The 18,262-nt window shown below is 32.4% G+C and overlaps 2 protein-coding genes across 3 annotated transcripts; both read right to left on the reverse strand.

Annotated features, from left to right (window-relative positions):
* Positions 1 to 667: 667 nt before the first annotated feature.
* LOC110620107 (protein CDI) lies at positions 668 to 2,400 on the reverse strand. Its single transcript, XM_021763688.2, has 2 exons — positions 2,170 to 2,400; positions 668 to 1,686 (listed from the first exon to the last, which is right to left on the reverse strand). Exon 2 carries the CDS (start codon positions 1,638 to 1,640, stop codon positions 864 to 866), a length of 777 nt encoding a protein of 258 aa, XP_021619380.1. The 5' UTR covers positions 1,641 to 1,686; positions 2,170 to 2,400; the 3' UTR covers positions 668 to 863.
* A 2,663-nt stretch (positions 2,401 to 5,063) lies between these two features.
* LOC110620408 (origin of replication complex subunit 3) lies at positions 5,064 to 17,920 on the reverse strand. 2 transcript variants are annotated; one of them, XM_021764130.2, is made up of 17 exons: positions 17,729 to 17,919; positions 17,253 to 17,468; positions 16,695 to 16,869; positions 15,955 to 16,124; positions 15,725 to 15,855; positions 13,481 to 13,754; positions 13,281 to 13,358; positions 13,020 to 13,096; positions 12,833 to 12,923; positions 12,283 to 12,494; positions 11,317 to 11,386; positions 9,873 to 9,958; positions 8,671 to 8,760; positions 7,951 to 8,026; positions 7,484 to 7,611; positions 6,101 to 6,277; positions 5,064 to 5,340 (listed from the first exon to the last, which is right to left on the reverse strand). In XM_021764130.2, exons 1-17 carry the CDS (start codon positions 17,798 to 17,800, stop codon positions 5,235 to 5,237), a joined length of 2,229 nt encoding a protein of 742 aa, XP_021619822.1. In that variant the 5' UTR covers positions 17,801 to 17,919; the 3' UTR covers positions 5,064 to 5,234. The 2 variants fall into 2 exon arrangements, 1 of the variants encoding a protein (XP_021619822.1); XR_002488810.2 differs by lacking the exons at positions 5,064 to 5,340; positions 6,101 to 6,277 and having other exon boundaries at positions 7,713 to 8,026; positions 17,729 to 17,920.
* Positions 17,921 to 18,262: the final 342 nt, after the last annotated feature.

An 18,262-nucleotide genomic window follows, 5' to 3' on the forward strand; every position in this document is an offset into this window, starting at 1 on the left:
TTAAGGTGTCATGAGTATTTTTTGTATATTTAACATTTTATTATTCATAAAAAAATTATCAAAAAGTTATATATATGATCATAGACTCCATAAACAATCCAATAAAGAAACATGTATTCAAGATTGAACACTTGATGCTGTATATTGTATAACTATGAATGTTATTAGATATTTAATACAAATTTGTAAAACATACACCAAAGTATGTGAGGGATTGGATGAGACCTTATAATTATTTTGAGGGTAATTTGTAAGTTAATCCATGAAATCTGTCAAATTAACCTCAAAGTATTCTACCCAAACCTATATCTTAATTACCCATTTAATAAACTAGAACCTATAAGATATATCCATTAGATTCTCCAGGAAGTAAAGGAATGCCATATACAAGGGCTAAATTTTCTGTCAAAAATCAACTGCAAGGCTGGCAATACCATCACCCTGTCATCATGGTAAGAGTATGATCTGTCCACCAATTCACTCTCTGTTAGATCCAAAATCCAAACCTCAGGCCACTTACCATCAGCTTCTTTATATATATATATATATATATTATTCATGACTTGAACGGGAAGGGTAAGATAAGGCATATAGCTTTTCATGCACAATCAAGTACTATAGCATAGTAAACCAAGGGCCTACAACCCCCAGTGAGGTGATAAAGAAATAAACAAAGAACAAACATTTTCAAGACATTTATAACCCAGAAATACCCTACTCAAGTAAATAAATACATAGCTGTCTAGAGAAGCATCATAGTAAGATACACACAACAAATTCATCATAAAGAATAGATGAATGAACATACTACTAAAACTATGAACTTAAACAGTGACATTCTACCAGCTGATGACTGATGCGATCTAATTTCCACCAACATTTTTCTTCTTCTCAGTAATGTATTCTTCCATTTCCTTCAACCACAAGTCTGCAAACTCGCAATTCTTCCATGCATCAAACCATGGCCCTCCACGAGTATAATGTATTGCTTTAGGAAATGTAGTTGTGTCACCTTCCACAACCCTGTTATGGCCCTCAAGAAAATTCCACACGAATGGGATTGACCCAATTTCTTCATCCTCGAGCCAATGAAACCTATGAAGAAAAGCACCTGTTTGCGTATTCACAACTTCAGGTGTCAGCACCTTGTTCTTTGGATGCCCACAATTGTACAAGACCATTGAAGACCAATTCTTCCTTGGATACACAGTCTGCACTGCTCCATCCATTTTAGTGGTCTCTTTTGGGGTGTAATCATGTTGCACACACATAATAGCATACTTATCATCAATCAAATCAGTCAATTCCTTAATGTCAGCCAAGTAGAGGAAATCACAATCGACAAACATTGCCCAGCCCTCATAGTTGGCCAAGTATGGAGTCAAGAAACGGCTGAAGGAGAACTCTGTGCTTTCCAATTGACCCCTCTCACGCCAATATAGATTTTTCTTTCTAAGTTCTGATTGAATGATGGGGTTGATCTCAACAGGGATTGAAGATCGCTTCATGATGGAATGGCAACAGACCTCATATGCAATATCTTCACGAGGATCATAACCCACAAAGATCTTGAAGGCTTTGTCACTTGTTATGTGTCCATTTGTACTCACAGAGTGAACCCCACCATTGGTTATGGTCATTGTAGCAATAGATAATGAGGAATTAGGATCAGATTTGACGTTTTAACTGTTCATTTAAGAAAAAGAACAAAAATTCATAGGATTAGCAATTAAATGTACATAGAAAATAAGCTGCATTGTACCCATTTCTGGAAATTTATAGTGATATTTGGAAGGAGGGAAACACAAGCATAAATGAGCTCATCAATACCCAGTTGCGGAAACTGAGTATTCGCAAGGAAATCTAACTAAGAAATGACAAATCTGACGGTTTATGGCTTCCTTCTGTCAATAATACGAGTTTTTATCAACCACTAAAATGAAACAATCAACAGGAAGATTCATATCTAAGTTTACAAAATTTCCAAAAACTAAACCCATAATCATTCTTGAAAGAAAGGAACTAAATAAAAAGTTGCTATTGGATCAAAATAACAAAACGCCCTCTAGCAGAACAGATAGTCAAGAAACAAACAGATAATACAGAGCAACAGAGTTTCTCTAGCAAAAACAAAAAGAAAATAAATGTTAAAGAATGAAAACGGAGTACCTGGAGAATGGGAAATGCAGATCTGGAAGAAGAGAATTCAAGAATACAAGTTACGGGCGGTAGCGGTGAGGCATTTGGGTTCTGTGAATGGCAAGAGATTTAGATTTACAGCTAATAATATGAAAAGGGTTTATTCTATTTCTACGGAATTGAAGTCCGATCACTGGTTTTGTGGAGAGAGATGAGGAGCGGTGAGAGATATGAGCAGTGTTAATGGCGTGTATTTATATACGCCCGAATTTGAAAGGAAAGTCTGCTTCAACTGCTAAAAGTTTCAATTTTATTAACTGTGGATGATAAAACTATGGATGGGACTCATCCTTGGTTCGATTTGAAGCTGATTTTTTGCTAAATCACTGGTTTTTAATTTAATGATTTAGGAGGATTCAAATTTAATTTTTTAATTTTAGTTTACCAAATTAAATTAATAAAAGTATTATATTTCGTATTGTTAATTTGATAATACAATAGAGACACAAATACCATCTTGGAGTTTTATTTATTTATTTATTTTTTAATAATAATGATGTAATTTATTAAATATATAAATACTATTTTGAAGAGTAGCATTACACATTTGAGGATGAAAAATATCGAATTTGAAATGAATTTTAGTATCAAATAGCATAAACTTAACTCTATTTCAAAAAAATATGTATATGTATCAAATATTTTTACTTAACATTAAATTATAATTTTTTTACTTATTTTCTTGTCCTCAAAAGTCATTTAACTATGTCAATTTTATAAATATCTTTTTTTTTTCCGTAAATTTTTTTAAATATGAAAAATTTATTTTTTAAAATTCAAGTTGATCACATACGTGATTCAATGCTCTATCAAACAACTGAAATTCATTAAATATATTAATTAAAAAAATAATAAATAAATATAAGAGTAAAAAATTTATTTTATTTTATTTATCTTCCAATTCTAAACAGATAAACAAATCGAAGCGATTCAAATTTTAAAGAGTTTAAATTTGATTTATTAAAATTTTTTCGAATTCGAGCCAAACTTAACTTTTACTCATTTTAAGCTCAAGTAAAGTATTAATAAGTTTATGTTTGGTTCGTTTAGCAAATCAATTTAGACGATTCGAGTTTTTATCGAGTTTATAATCAAATAATTTATGATTAGTTTAATTTATTTACATGTATAATGAGATTTAATTTAAAATTAAATAATTTAATTAAATAAATATATATATATAAATTAACTCGTACGTTTATAAAAATAAAATCTTAAATCTTAAGAATCTAAATATATACAAGTTTTAACCGTATAATTAAATTATATAAAGTTAAACTTTAAAAATTTTAGGTTTGATTCATAAAAATATATGTAATTTTTAAATTTATTTATGTTATGATATTAATTTCAGTATATTTAATGAGACTATTCACGATTTTATTTATAAATTCAGAAACAAACCGAATTCATTAAATACTATAAAACTAATATAATAAATGAATTTAAAAATTAAATTTAAATTTGTATCGTTTTGAAAATCGAATGAATAATTATCAATAATTTAGTTTATTTATACGTCCGTATTTAAACCAAAGTAGAACATAAAGTAGAACATGAATACACTACTGTAGAAATAATTTCTATATTGCATATATATAGACTATCTGGTATACACCTCATGAAATTAAGTTATTTTATAATTTATTAATTTTAAAAAGTAAATATGATTATTATAGTATTAAAGGGTAAAATTATTTTTAAAAAGATTAAAGAGCAAATTATGCAGTCGCATTCTTAATAATTACTTAAAAATTTTGGCAAAACAATTAGATTGAGTTAGAAAGATTGATAAATCATTCAATAAATTAATATATATCGTTTAGTTATTATTATTATTAAAGTTGTAATTGTTAATGACAATAGGTTGATAATTAAACGAGGCAATGAAGAGATTGGCAATTTGGCATTACCCCCCACCAAAAAGCTTCCACATAGAGCGTTTAATGCAGAGGAGTGAACGTTACAGATTCCTTCACTGTCCGTTACGTAGTTTGTTTGTTGCTTCGATGCTTGAATTCAGGGAACTGGAGCTCCATGTTTTATCATGTGCTTCCACATTTCATCACTCCCAATAACAAACTTTAATCGAACGGTTAATTTCCACACACACAAAAAAAAACGGTTAATATCCAAGCCAATGACATTACCGCAATAAAAAATAAAAACGTACATTGCCGCGAGTGATAATCTGGGATGGAGTAAGCGCGTGGGTCATTGCTCCCCCATACTGCCCGCAACACAGAAAGTGTCGGCCACCGACGCCACCGTTGCCAATTGCCCAACGCGTTAATGTCCACCAGCGTGTATTCTCATGCTTGACAGCAAATAATGGAACAAACTTGCATTGCCCAAATCCCACTTTCTTATTTAATGGTTTCACATAATTGTTTTTAAAAAGTACAGCAATAAATTTTATTCTTTTAAATATACCTTTATCTATATGTTTATTGAAAATTAAATAGATTCATTAAATATAAATCTCACTTTGAAAACAAATTTAATAACTGACATGAAATATTTTGTCTAAATTATATAAAATTAATTAAATTATATATACCATATGTATGAATTTTTAAAAAATAATTATATAAATAAAATAATTATTAAGTTCATTATCATGTGATTTCAAGTTTTTTTATAACTGCACTTAATTAACTAATTATTTTTAAATTAAGAACTTTAATTTTTAAATGTATATTAAATAAAAATATTGACAAGGTAGAAATAAACTACCATCTTAAAAAAAATGATATACAATACATGAGGTAAGCAGTAATAAAAAAAAATACAGGAAGTAAATAAAATTTTAAAAATAAAATTAGATAGGTGAAGAATAAAATATAAAAGTAAAAAAACTTGAATAAAGCAAATATGCAAAAAATTATATGCATATATATATGTGAAAAATAAGGGGGAAAAAAAGTAACGACTTACAAAAGCTAGCGAATTTAGGCAAAAACATAAATACAAAGAGGTGGAAAGCAAAAGAACAATGGAAGGAAGCATGAGGGTAGGTTGGATGATTTTACATGCTAAAGTCCAAAGGCCACTCTCTGCACATAATCCGGGCGTCTTTTGCTAGGCATACGAACAAGACCTGAAATCTGGAGCTCTGTAACTGCCTTACAAAACCGTGCTCTGCGGGAAACAAGTTAAAGGATCTTCATGCATATTTGAACAACCATATTTTATGGCATCGTCACAATTTAAATAGGCTACGTAACAGCAACACATCCGTCACATCAACGTCCTTAATAAACAGACTGAAAGAGCATTGCATGTCATTTTTCTCATGAAAGAAAAAAAAATCACTAGTTTCCTTTCTGCACACCATTAATATGTCCTACAGATATCACAGATTATAAAACTTTAGACCAAGAAATTAATTTTAAAACACTAAAAAAATTAATCAACATAATATTTTACTAATCAACGAAGAAATTAAATTATTTTTAAAAAAATTAACTTTTTTCAAAAAATTATTTTATATACTTTAAAAATCTTATTAGCATATTTATAAATTTGTTAATATATTTTATTTTTTAAATTAAAATTAAATGATAGTAATATTTTTCATATAAAATATTTTTTAAATACGAATTATTTTGTGCAAAACAAACAGAGTTTTAAATTTAGCAAAACTTAAAATAGAATGGACTGATCCGGATAGCCACCCATATCTAAGACCAACTCGATGTGTGGCAGTAAATTTTAAACGTGAAATGGCTAAACAAGCAATATAATGACAACCAAGTACGTCTCCAATAGCTAGATGAGGATGATGTGATTGACCAGCTACAGACCACCACAAAAGAAAATCAAAATTTAAATGCAATGCATATACAACTAGACTAAGTTAACTTAAATAAATGAAAGAGAAGTAATTGCAAGAGGATACTGAATTGCTGCTTCACTTGGCTTTGCATGTTCAGTTGTAACTTTCCTTTTCTTTGGTGATGGAGAATGCTTTACCCGGTTTTTCCATTTATTACTAGAGCTAAGAAGTACTGTTTTGAAAGATTGATACCAGTCATGAAGATTAATAAGATCGCCATGCTCCTGAGCCAAGGCATGCCTGAAGAAACAAAATTGTCATTGCAACCTAGTGGGCATACACAAACTGAGCGTTGTGCTAGGAGTAAAGGTGTACACAATCTTTTTTTTTTTAAAAAAAAAATCTGAACCAGACTGGAGTATATTGGCTGTAAATTTTCAGACCAAATTAAAATACATCACTTAACTGAAGTAAAATTAAATTTAAATATTATGATTTGGTCCCATTTTAAAAAATTGTGATATAAAAACTGCCAAAAAAATCATTGAATGAAGTAAAGGAAAATCATTTAATCAACATAAACTTATAATAGTAACACATAATAATTTCATGTATTTAGAAAAAAAAATGAAATAAATAAACATATTCAATATATTTGTATAATAAAATTATACCATCCAATATCAAGTGAAATATGAAATTACAATAACACCATTGGTAAATTTGAGAAGAGATATATATCACAACCAATAAAACATGATATGGTAAAAATTTTGGGTTTATTTTATGCCTTTCATATAAATTAAAAATTGCATTGGTTAACTAGTTTGTGCATCACCCCTAACTAGGATATCTCATAATTCCTCCATATCCCTTTGGATTCATAGGGAGTTGCAGATAGGGGTCCATGTGCACTTTTAGGTAGCCCATAAATGTGATAATCTGCACTTCAAAACTTGCCATTTGGCAATCAAGAATTTTGGGTTTCCATATTTTCTTGGATCCAATATTTGTTCAATATCTTGATTCTTGTACCATAAACTAATAAAAAGGAACTCTAAAGGCCTTTGCTGTCAGGGCGAATCACCAGATGGCCCCCAGACAACAAAGAAAAAAAAAAGTTCAAAAAATGCTATCACTCACCTCGTTCAGGATGGAAAACTATAATGAGCAGTATCAAAATAGATGAAGATAACATGCATACGGAGAATCTATAATCGAAAGTGCTTTTAGCAATTCAGCATATGAAAAAGGAGATAAGAAAAGTCATATAATCCACAAGTTTCTCTACTGGATTGAAGCCTGAGCTAAATTCTAGCAAATGTCACACCTGTGCTACTGCTATGTGTTCCCAATAAAAGTCCAGCTCATCAAAAAACCAATCATCTTTATTGCAAGCACAAGTATCGTCATCCTAGGCAGTTTGTTGTTAATAAACTTCAAACCCATTTCTTATTCCATAAAGGAGAAAAAAAAAAAAAAAAGAAGAAGAAAGGACGCACTTACATAATTGAGGAATCATGCATGGATGGCAACAGGGTATTGCCATGCCTACCGCAGCAACTGCACTGAACGATATTGTGGAATTCAAGAAGATCAACTTGAATCCTTCTTCTTGGATCTCCAATTAATGCCTAATATATTTGAGAAAATGCAAAGATTGACAATTTTTCAGTACTTTGAAAGCAAAAGGAGATTTAAACCTCACAGCTTAATATTAAAAATAATTGCTTACATGGAACTCCTATAGTTGCTTGGTGGGAAATGCAGAATAGGTTCATGCATCTCCATAGTCAGAGGGGTTTCTTAGATCACAATTGATATTTGAAACAAAGTTTTTGGTCTTTTAGATCATTAGCCCAAGAATTAATTAGCGCCTCATAAATGGTTGCCGGTTAACTATATTCAGCTGCAGTAAACTGAATTTTTGTTCTTGCACATTCACCAAATAAAGGAATACTTTATATACTTACTGCTTGAAGTTTGTCAACATCCTTAAAGCAGACAACTTCATGGAAAGCTATGCACTCAAGGGCTTGCATGTAGTTTCTATTCCAAATATAGTCATGTATCAGCAACCATCTCCAAAATGATCATTCAAAATCAACATTGAGTACATATACAAGGCAACAGACAAATCCAAAGCCTAAATTACTTCATTGCAAATAATGTAAAAGAAAGGCAGAGTCCACTAAAAATTTCAGTGGAACTTTATCAAACCAAAATCTCTAGCTTTGCTCCAGTTTCAGTTTTGGAATCTATCATGGATGCCCAAAATGAATTGGATTGGAAAAAACTTCAGTTACTACTTAGGCTCAAAATGATTTTGCTCCACTTGAAAATTTTTCAAGATACAAGTTTTTTTTAAAACCCTCAATGTTAAACCTTTCACGCCCTAGAAAGAAATTTTACTAAATTGCCACTTTGATTACTTTACTCATCTAAATTAAAAGCATTAATGGTCATCTATGCATGTAAACAAACATGATCAATAGTAGCTTAGTGAAGTTTTAGTGTGGACTTGATAATTTCATATTCTAGGGAATTCAAAGGCAGCAAATCTAACAATTTGATAGAATTGACTGTCATTCAATTATTCCTCAACCATGCTTAAAAACATGGCAAGAACTGAGACTACTAATACATTTTAAAAATAATAACAACGAGTAAAGGACTAAAGACAGAACACCTACCCAACCATAAATTCGGCTAGTCTAGCAGCCTTCTCACTTGCTGCTTTGGAATCCTTCCCTAAATTCAAATGGCTTCGAGATGCAGATCTCCTGTCATTATGGCAAGGATGAAGCATCTCCCAGTGAAAATTACTCAGAGCACATACACAAAAGCAGCAGCAGTAACACAACACGGCATGAGAAGAATGGTAAATGACTTAGCTATCACAGTTAGAATCCATCTCTTTTCAGCCTGCACCACTAACTTTGACCACCAATATACATCTTAACTCGGCAAAAGTCTTTTTAGCTTATTAAATCATTGTTATTGGTGCTATGTTTGTGACATGAAATGAAACATGCAATGAAACAAACATAAAAGCATCAGAAGAAATTGGATCCTTAATGTGCAGAACATGCTTCTGAAGTTTCAATTTGATTTATTCACTATACAATACGAGTTTGTTGCTAAAAGAGACAATATGTTAATATCACACGATTTCCTGATCCATACCATTGTTCCTGAGAAACAAGATGAAATCACATTATCCTAACCTTAGGGTTGACCCTAGCAAATACCTACACTTTGCATCCATTGCCAACCCAAAGAGAAAAAGAATAATGGCCTTCTAATTTCTGATAGAGTAAGGAATCCTCAAGATTAATCAGAAATGAAAAGAGAAGATGAGCACCAACAAGATATGTATTTCAGAAATTTCAATGACAGGTTACAAGGAAATATGCTCTAATTTCCCCCTCACAAACAGAGAAAATCTGTTACTAAACAAGAATAAGGAAATTTCTCTGCTCTCCCCCCTATTATTTCTGCTATTTATAATGTGGAGGTACCCTAATCACATTCTCCTTGCCACTTGCTATAACTAATTTCTGTCCTATCCCTGCAATGAGATTTTTGCCCCTCAAGAATATACTTTCCACGTGTTCTGACCCCTTCCTTGTGCAGCTTGCATGTTTGGGTTTCTGCTGAGTGCATGCTTTTGCTAATCAATATCACCCAAAATCTAGGAACCTCACATCAAATTGTTATTGCTAAGTAAACTTAACTAAGGATCATATAGATCAAAATGATACAAATACGAAAGCCTTGAAATGTAAATGGAGGTATGCTTCACGTAATAATTAAATGGCACTTAAACGCTACACATAACATGTGAGATATTTTCAAAATATTTTAGCAACTAAAGAATGAAGTGGAAAATTACTTGGACATGTCGATCAAATCTCCTTTCAAACTCTTGCTATCCTCAAATTTCAACATTGATAGCAACTCCTTCACTTTGTCATGGATCTACAAGAAAAATAAAACAATGGGCATAATAAGTTGATGTATGATTGAATTTATATGAAGTAAAAATGTCCAAGCATAACTATGATTTAGCCCTTAGTCCCCACAAAACAAATTAGTCTACTGTCTTACGTTTTTTCAGACATAGAATGCTTAACCCTTTGTTTAGATTGAAGAAAATGGAGAAAAGAGAAAAGAAAGAAATTTGATTTTTCTAAATTCTCTTGTTTGGACATTAAATAAAAGAGAGGGAAAAAAAAAGAGAGAGAGAGAAAGGAGAAATAACATACCTTGCATTTAACCCAAAAAATCTCTCTCCAACTTGGAGAGAAATGGAGAGAAATAAATCATATTTATATTAAAAAACATAAATCCCTCATTTTCTAAATTAGCTTTCGAGGGTATAATAGTCATTTCTCATCTTTTCCTTGAAGAGAAAAATAGTATTCCTCCCCCATTCTACTAATCCATCCAAACAATATGAAGTAAATTAAATTTTTATTCTTTATTTTTCTTTAATTTCTCTTTATTTCCCCTACATGTATAAAGTAATGAAAGAGAAACTTGAAGAGTAACCAAATGACAAGGGAGGGGAAGCTAGCTTCCATCCAGCATGAGGGATAGAATCAGACAAGGTTCATAGTCCTAGAAGAGGGAAAATAAAACTAAAATATACATTTTAAACTCAAAACAGCTACTCAGGGATTTATAACTTTGGTGCAGCATCTATCAATATCAAATACCAAAGAAACTAGATTGCAAAAGTACCTTCTGCCTAATAGTTGTTTAGTCAAAGCCCCAAAGTCTCTTTTGACTCAAATAAGAAAAACAATAGTCAAATATAGAACAATATAGAATTATGCATATCTCGAGCAAATTTGTTACTAAACAGTGTGCCATAGGAACATGGTCATTATATAATGAGAATATCTTCAGATCCAAGCACAGAATAATGCTAAAGTTTGTTTCATGCAATAGAGAAATACAAAGAATTAATTCCCTCCACAAAGGTGCAAGCAATAGTATGCATGCTGTTCAAACACATTAATACATAATAACAATAAAATGATTAACATGCTGAATCGTCATTTGAAGAAGTATTAAGGAAATCTTTCAGCAAGCAAATTGTAGGAGCCACCAACTAATAAAGATGACATTTTTTTATATGTACAAGATAAACATTTCAATTCCATGCTTTTTACAAATCCATACAAGTAGCCAACCTTGGTTTTTGAGAAGCTTAATAATGCATGCAGTTCATAGCAAGAGCAAAAGAAAATTATTCACAAGTAAAAGAATAATCAAGATAAAGAATATATGGTGACATTATTATGTCAAACCTCTTGACACTATGATCATACCTCAGGGATACCCGCTGTATGTTTCTCCCAACCTTTAAGTAATGTGCATAGCTGCATTGCTGGAAGATCCCTGATTGGATTCAAACTTCAGTATTCTAGTAACACAGATTAAGAAAAATCAATTTCACTAAGAAAATTGTTGGAAACTAAATCAACTTTAGGGAAGCAAGTGATCATCAAATCACTTCCAGTTTGAAGGTCTGGACAACCAAGCAAAAGGGATGTCAAAGAGTCCTGATGATTATCAACACAGTCCTCACCACCCATAGAATTATATTTGATCTTTTTCTTAGCTCTGAAGTTCGTTTTTTTTCTATCCATCAATAACTTTGAAAACCAATTACTTGTCCTGAGTATTAGTATTGTACAGGATTTTATATGTAGAGATGTGGTATTGGTGGGGGTGATGGTATCCATATTATTTTACAGTCAGTGTAGTTAAGGTTGTGGTACCAAAGGAGTGATGTTTCAATCTACAGTTGACAATATTTTATGTTTTAGAGCATCATATCCAATTGAGAGCACCAATGAAACTTATGATTTCTTGAACAAGTAAAGGCTCAAGCAATCTCATCAATACAGATATTTTATTGATCAAACATGAAAATGGTTCTTCCTGATAGTGATGCCTCAGGAGTCGAAAGAAAATATGCATCAAATTGAGAATGAATAAGAGGTTCATATTCCTTTCATTCACTAAAATTACTAATTGACTCGCAAAAAATGTTGTGACCATATCTCAAAAGATTATATTGAATCACTCCCAATAACACGCTGCTAAAATAGAAGAAATTCCCTATATAATCATATAAAAAACTATAATCCCAAAGAAAATATTAGAGCTAAGGAAATAAATTAAAGATAATGCAGGCATGAGAAAAAAAAGATTTGTAGCCAAGTCAGCTCACAAAGTCTTCAACACATAAACTTACACAAGAGAAAGTGGATTCCAAATGTGTTACTTACCTCAACTTGCATATCGCTTGCCAGATAAAACCACCTTTTTGTAAACTAGGATATTTTTTATGCATATCTTTATTGCCTGGAGATATCGTTGAATCTTTCTGTATGCCCTTGGGAGCATTAGAAACCCGTAATATGCCTGATTCTGGATCAAGGGCTTCACAATATAAGTCTAACAGGTGGATTTTATCACTCTTTACAGCTTCATGTATACACTGCAAACCATGATGAGTTAACAAACAGAAAAGTTAGTTGTGCCCCCCGAGTTGTGAGTTGATCAAGGTTAAAAATAGCAGCACTCAACCATGAGGAAAATCATTATTCAACAGCTCATTAAAAGTGTAACATGCCAAAAGACCATCATCTCTATTCAACCCTTGTGATCACACTTACAAGCAGTTGACACTTGAAAGTGGTCATGACCATAAGTGGGAGAGAATGCCTCAAATAAACATAGCAACCTTACCATTTGATTTTAAAAGAAAAAGAAAGGAAAAGAAAACCATTACACATGGGAGTACTGAAGAGCTTATAATAATTTTAGGAAACCTACCAGAAGTACAGTGCTCCACTGATTCTGTAAGTTTTTCAATTCTGATAATCCATGAACCAAAGTGTCCCAATTCAGTTCGGTCACTTTATTTCTGGCCATAATTTTCAGTCCAAGTCCACAATCAATTTTCCCAATCAAATATTTGGATTGATTACTGAAACACAATAAAAGCAATGCTTTAAGATACCTCCTATAAGATGGAAGATCAAAGGCATGCTTGAGCAGTGCTTCTGATGGCAATCCATAATTTTCACCTTCTAATACCTTCAACAGTGGAATATCAATAAGAAAAAGCATGTCTGGTCAGACATAACATAATTGAAAGAAAATGACCAAAACAGTGTATCCCTTAAAAGAAAAATAAAGTAGAATTTTACAATTTGGATAGGGCATGAGACAACACATAATCACAGATACTCAGAATTAAGAAAAGAATAGGAAATAAAACCTGGCTGTCCTCTTCAATAAGAAACCATAGGAGCATAAAGCTTAGAGGTTCCGCAGAGAAATGTTGAGCACATGCTATCTGAAGAGTACTTTCAACATAACTCCATCAGATATTTAATTATATTCTCCAGGAAGGAAAATTACAATGTTAAACAACACAATAGTGACAGATATCACATCTGCACAAGATAAATTGCTAACCTTTAAAGCTTTTATAAAAGATGTTATAGTCCCATCCTGGCTTACAAAGAAATTTCTCATAAAAACAGCCACCTTGTGGCCTATTCTGAACCCAGAACACTGCTTCACAAGAACAGCCTCAACAATTGCATCCATCCTCTCAAAAGGGGTTCCCAAAATGAACTTACAAGGGCGCAAATGATGCAGCACATTTGAAGGAAGTGTATTTCTCAGGGCATCTAGTGTTGTTGCAACTCCCATTATTAAAATCACTGGGATTTTGAACGCCCATTCACTGACAAAACAAGAATGTACAAACCAAAACTATATTAACCATAGCATATCACTAAAATAAAGGCATTGTAGTACATGCTTTGACAATAAGAACAAATCAAAGCAAACTTCTAGTAAGGTGCATTGTATAGCTTAAGAATAAAAAATACTGCACACTAATGGGGCCGAAAAAGATTATTAAGACTTTAACTAAAGAGACATAATAAGAACAGCTTTTATGAAGTTCTTAAATTCTCCCCAAATGGCACACTTGTAAGAAGCACAAAGCATTGCAGAAAATTAGTAAATCGAAATTACCGCATGATCATTATGATTGTTTAAAGGATAACCAACTCAATGAGCTATGCCTATATATGTACATGAGCCAGACCATATTTCAAAAGATTTTGGCCCCAAGATGGGGTGATATAATAAGTAATGAAGTGTGGTACAAAAAAAAATTATTTTCACCTACTCTACTCTGAACATTCATGACAATAAGTTCGACACAACTCCCCCTTTTGTTCAAGTCAAGAATCCAAGTATAATGTTCCTCACTTGGCAATTAGCTTACTGAAACAATAGTATTTTGTCTTTTATATATATATATATATATATATATATATATATATATATATATAAGTAATTCTTGCTCTCATTACTTAGCTATGATTTTATACTTTATTAAGAAAAAAAATTAACATTGATATATTCAAAGGAAGGAAGAAGAAGTAGCAGCAGCAGCATAGGGGAAATAATCTTCTTGTATCTGATAGAGGTAATCACCCATTTATATTCAATAGCAGCACTTCATCTTGTCTATTTTAGTTAACTACATACTCATTGTAAATTGATTCTTGAAACTGCTTGATGCCTCTCCCTAAAAATGGTAAAAGTCGAGAAACCCAATGATGATTGCCCCTTATGGACTATCTCCAACTATGTAAAGATACCACTGCAACTGTCAAACTAGTTGATATGGATACCACTTCACATCTCCCTCAACGTGAAGCTTAAGTAAACCCCACTTCCTCTAAAATGATCACAGCTTTCCACAGCTAAATAGTCCACAAGCCATTGATGCACACAATTCTACTCCATTACCAGTTGATCAGATTCACCAAACTGAATCCATCAAGTAGTCATAACCTTTTCAATGTGCATCCCATGCATGCACACGAGACTTTTAGGTACCTTAAATACACAGCTTTGGAGCAATAAAATACAAATATTTTTGTGTGCAAAGCATAGAAACGAATGATCAAATGTAATTGTCAAATAAATAAATCATACATTCAATCCATGAAAATCAATCTCATGGATATATAGATTGCAAATCATCATAGCTACATCAGGGACCACAAGGATTAAGAAAACAAAGCACAATTCGGTGCACAAAAAGAGAAGTGAAATCAAGGGCAGACTAGGAGTTATTTAAGGGGGGTCAATTGACCCCACTCTTAGGAAAAAAAGAAAACATGTATGTATGTATATAGGAATATTAACTCATTTGATTAAAAACAAAAATTTAATTCTACATCATATGTTGATTAAAAGAAGATTTAAACAAATCAAATTCAAAAATTGGAAGCTTCATACAGCAACTTAAACTAATTATTATTTTTAATGTTGTAACTGTGTGCAATTTTAGTTATTCAAAAGTTGTTCGAAGAGATTAACTACTTATTGCTCCTATCTTGTTAGTTTGTTCCAATTTTTTTATTGTGATGTGAAATTGGTATGTGTGTGTGTGTGTGTGTGTGTGTGTGTGTGTGTGTTTGTGATCTATGAGAGAAAAAAAAAACATATTCACAAACTATATTTGTGAATTAATTTATTAAAAAAATTACCCCATTGAGAACCTGGTGCTACTAAGTGAGAATAGCAACCAAATGCAGCCCTGTGTCTTTGGAGAAATAAACAATGGATAATCACCCTAAAAACAAAGAACACAGGAGAGGTAAGGAAGATGATGAAGGTGCAGAAAAATACCTCAACGTAAGGATGAAATCAGACAAGACTGGCCCACAACATCGCTCCAAGTCATCTATGATTATAACAACCGGATTATTGCAGTTTCCTTGTTCTCTGTACCAGGTAGCTAAGATGGAGATATCAGGTGCCTGCACACAAGGAGCATTAAAAATACATGTCAATTGCATAATTCTTCAAGAAATAAATGCTTAACTTTTCATATGAAATATGTGGCTGTGACATCTTACATCCAAAGTAACCATTACAAGTTGTCTCAATAAACTTCTTAGACAGCCACCAATACCATTTTTCACTGAGAAATCCAGTGAGGAGAGATTAGCCACATGGCATCCTTGAGATTTTAAATGTAAGCCAAGCTCCTCAAATGTCAGTAGATCATCAACAAACTCCATATTCTCTGCCAATCATTTGTCAACAAATAATCCATTTAGGTGAAAGGAAACAGAAAACAATAACAGTGATTTTTCAAACACATGCAATGGTACATATCAAGTAATGTAATCATGCATTTTAAGAGATAAAACATTTTTAAAAAAGAAAGAGAGAAAAAAGGAAAACCTAAAACAAAATCTCAAATCAAGTATGCATCACCAAAATATAGCTGCACGTCATGCATCAATGAGTCCCTGAAAAAAGAGGAGCACCAGGACAGCAGGACCAGATCATAAGTTGGCAGCACTCGAATCATATCAATTTAAATGCTGACCCTCTAAGCGAGCTGATGAGTCATTGGTACTCAGGAACACAAAAGTTTACAACAAAATAAATATAATTGCAATGGTGTGGCTACCGCTGGACGTATCAGTGTTTCTCCCATAAACATCACAAGCACATATGCAAACAGTAGAACAGTTTTACAACTAACTTATTTTCTAGTTCAGTTGCATCCACCCAAAAGTAGAATCAAGTCCTTATTTTCCCTTTTCTGGTCACACCTCAAACTCAAAGGATCAATTGGAGAACTTACTGGTAAGGACCAACCCGGTGAACACTTGTTTAGAAGTGGCATCTTTCACAATAGGAAAAGATTGTGTTGCCTCAGGAAAAGAAGGTGTTCCAAATGATTTAATGGTGTTGAAGGACTCACGAACCCACCGATGTATCTCATTGAATCCGCTAATATTAAGATTCCTCAAAACATCCTGCAGTTAGTGTTATAAATTCATTCTTCTTAGGGAATATCATAAACATAGAATTGGTTGATAAGGAAATAAAGCAGAGATAATTAAGAAGAAACAGCAAATCAAATGTTTTTACTCAATCTCATCCTCAACTGCATGGGGAAAAAACAAAGATTAACAACTCTAATTCATTGGGATTAGCTCAATTAAGTGGAACTATTAATTTTGATGGCGACTTGGATACACAAAGCAGCATTTTTCTTGGATTAGACTACAGCTTGTTAACTTTTAATCAGATTTTTTTTTTTAACTTTGATGTCTCTTCTAAAGCTATATCTCAGTAGCAGCCATATACTACAAACATAGCCTAATACAATAACAGGATCAGAATCAGAGATACGTACTTTAATTGTTAACTCAATTTTTGACCAAACACGCTCAAAAGTTTCCATTCGCTTGTTGACATATCCATGATCACCCTCTTCAGCCTTCTCAACCTCTAAATTCTCAACACTCTTGGGTAATGAGGGAGTTAAATCAATACGCCTCCTGGTTTTTGCTGTTCTAGTTGACTTTTTATTCGATTTCTGAGGTGACACTTGATGCAGAACAAAGAAAGGCTGAGGACAAGAAACCGATGTGGACTATATTAGGTATGTGTTTAAACAAAGAATCTCCATCTCCTTTTGGAAAAAATAAAATCACCATCTTCACAAAATTATTCAGATAAAACAATAACATGAGAAGCAAATCTTATTAAAACGGTAAATAACTAAAATTACATGTATATCAGTTCCTATTTTTATTAGCAAGCATTGTGATTTTTGCCATTCTTCTAATTTTCTTAAGAAACAAACAGAAAATTCAGAGAGAGTAGCACCTGGAGATTGTTCTCTGTGATGTCTGGGGCTGGAGGTGGTGGCGAATCAGTTGCTGCTGCAGAGAGTGACATTTGCAGAGAGCGAAAAATGAGAGGAGAAATTTTTTGTGTCGTTAGGGTTTTAGCAGCTTCTAAAAGCGATCGGTTGCTTCATCATTTTTTGGCGGGAAAATCCCTTAGACGGTGAGCATGTTCTTTTATTGTGTTTCCTCGCAGAACTTGGGTAGTGGACTGAACTCAGCTATGAGACTCGCCTGATTCAGCCCAGCCCATTAGCAATCTCCGCATGTGTTTGTAGACGGCAATGAAATATTTTAGGTAGAATAACGCAAGGCTTTCTAAAGCAAAGTTTTTATTTTTTAAATTTTAATAATTCTTTATTGTTTAGAATTGTTGACTTATTTGCTAATCCTAATTGATTCTAGAGATTTGATGTGATTTGATTAGGATCCTTAATTATCTCTGTAATTATTATTTGATTATTTGCTTCCTGTTTAGATATGATTCTTTGTGTATAAATAGTCATGTAGACAT

Source organism: Manihot esculenta, chromosome 8 (assembly GCF_001659605.2).
Source record: "Manihot esculenta cultivar AM560-2 chromosome 8, M.esculenta_v8, whole genome shotgun sequence".
NCBI lineage: Eukaryota > Viridiplantae > Streptophyta > Magnoliopsida > Malpighiales > Euphorbiaceae > Manihot > Manihot esculenta.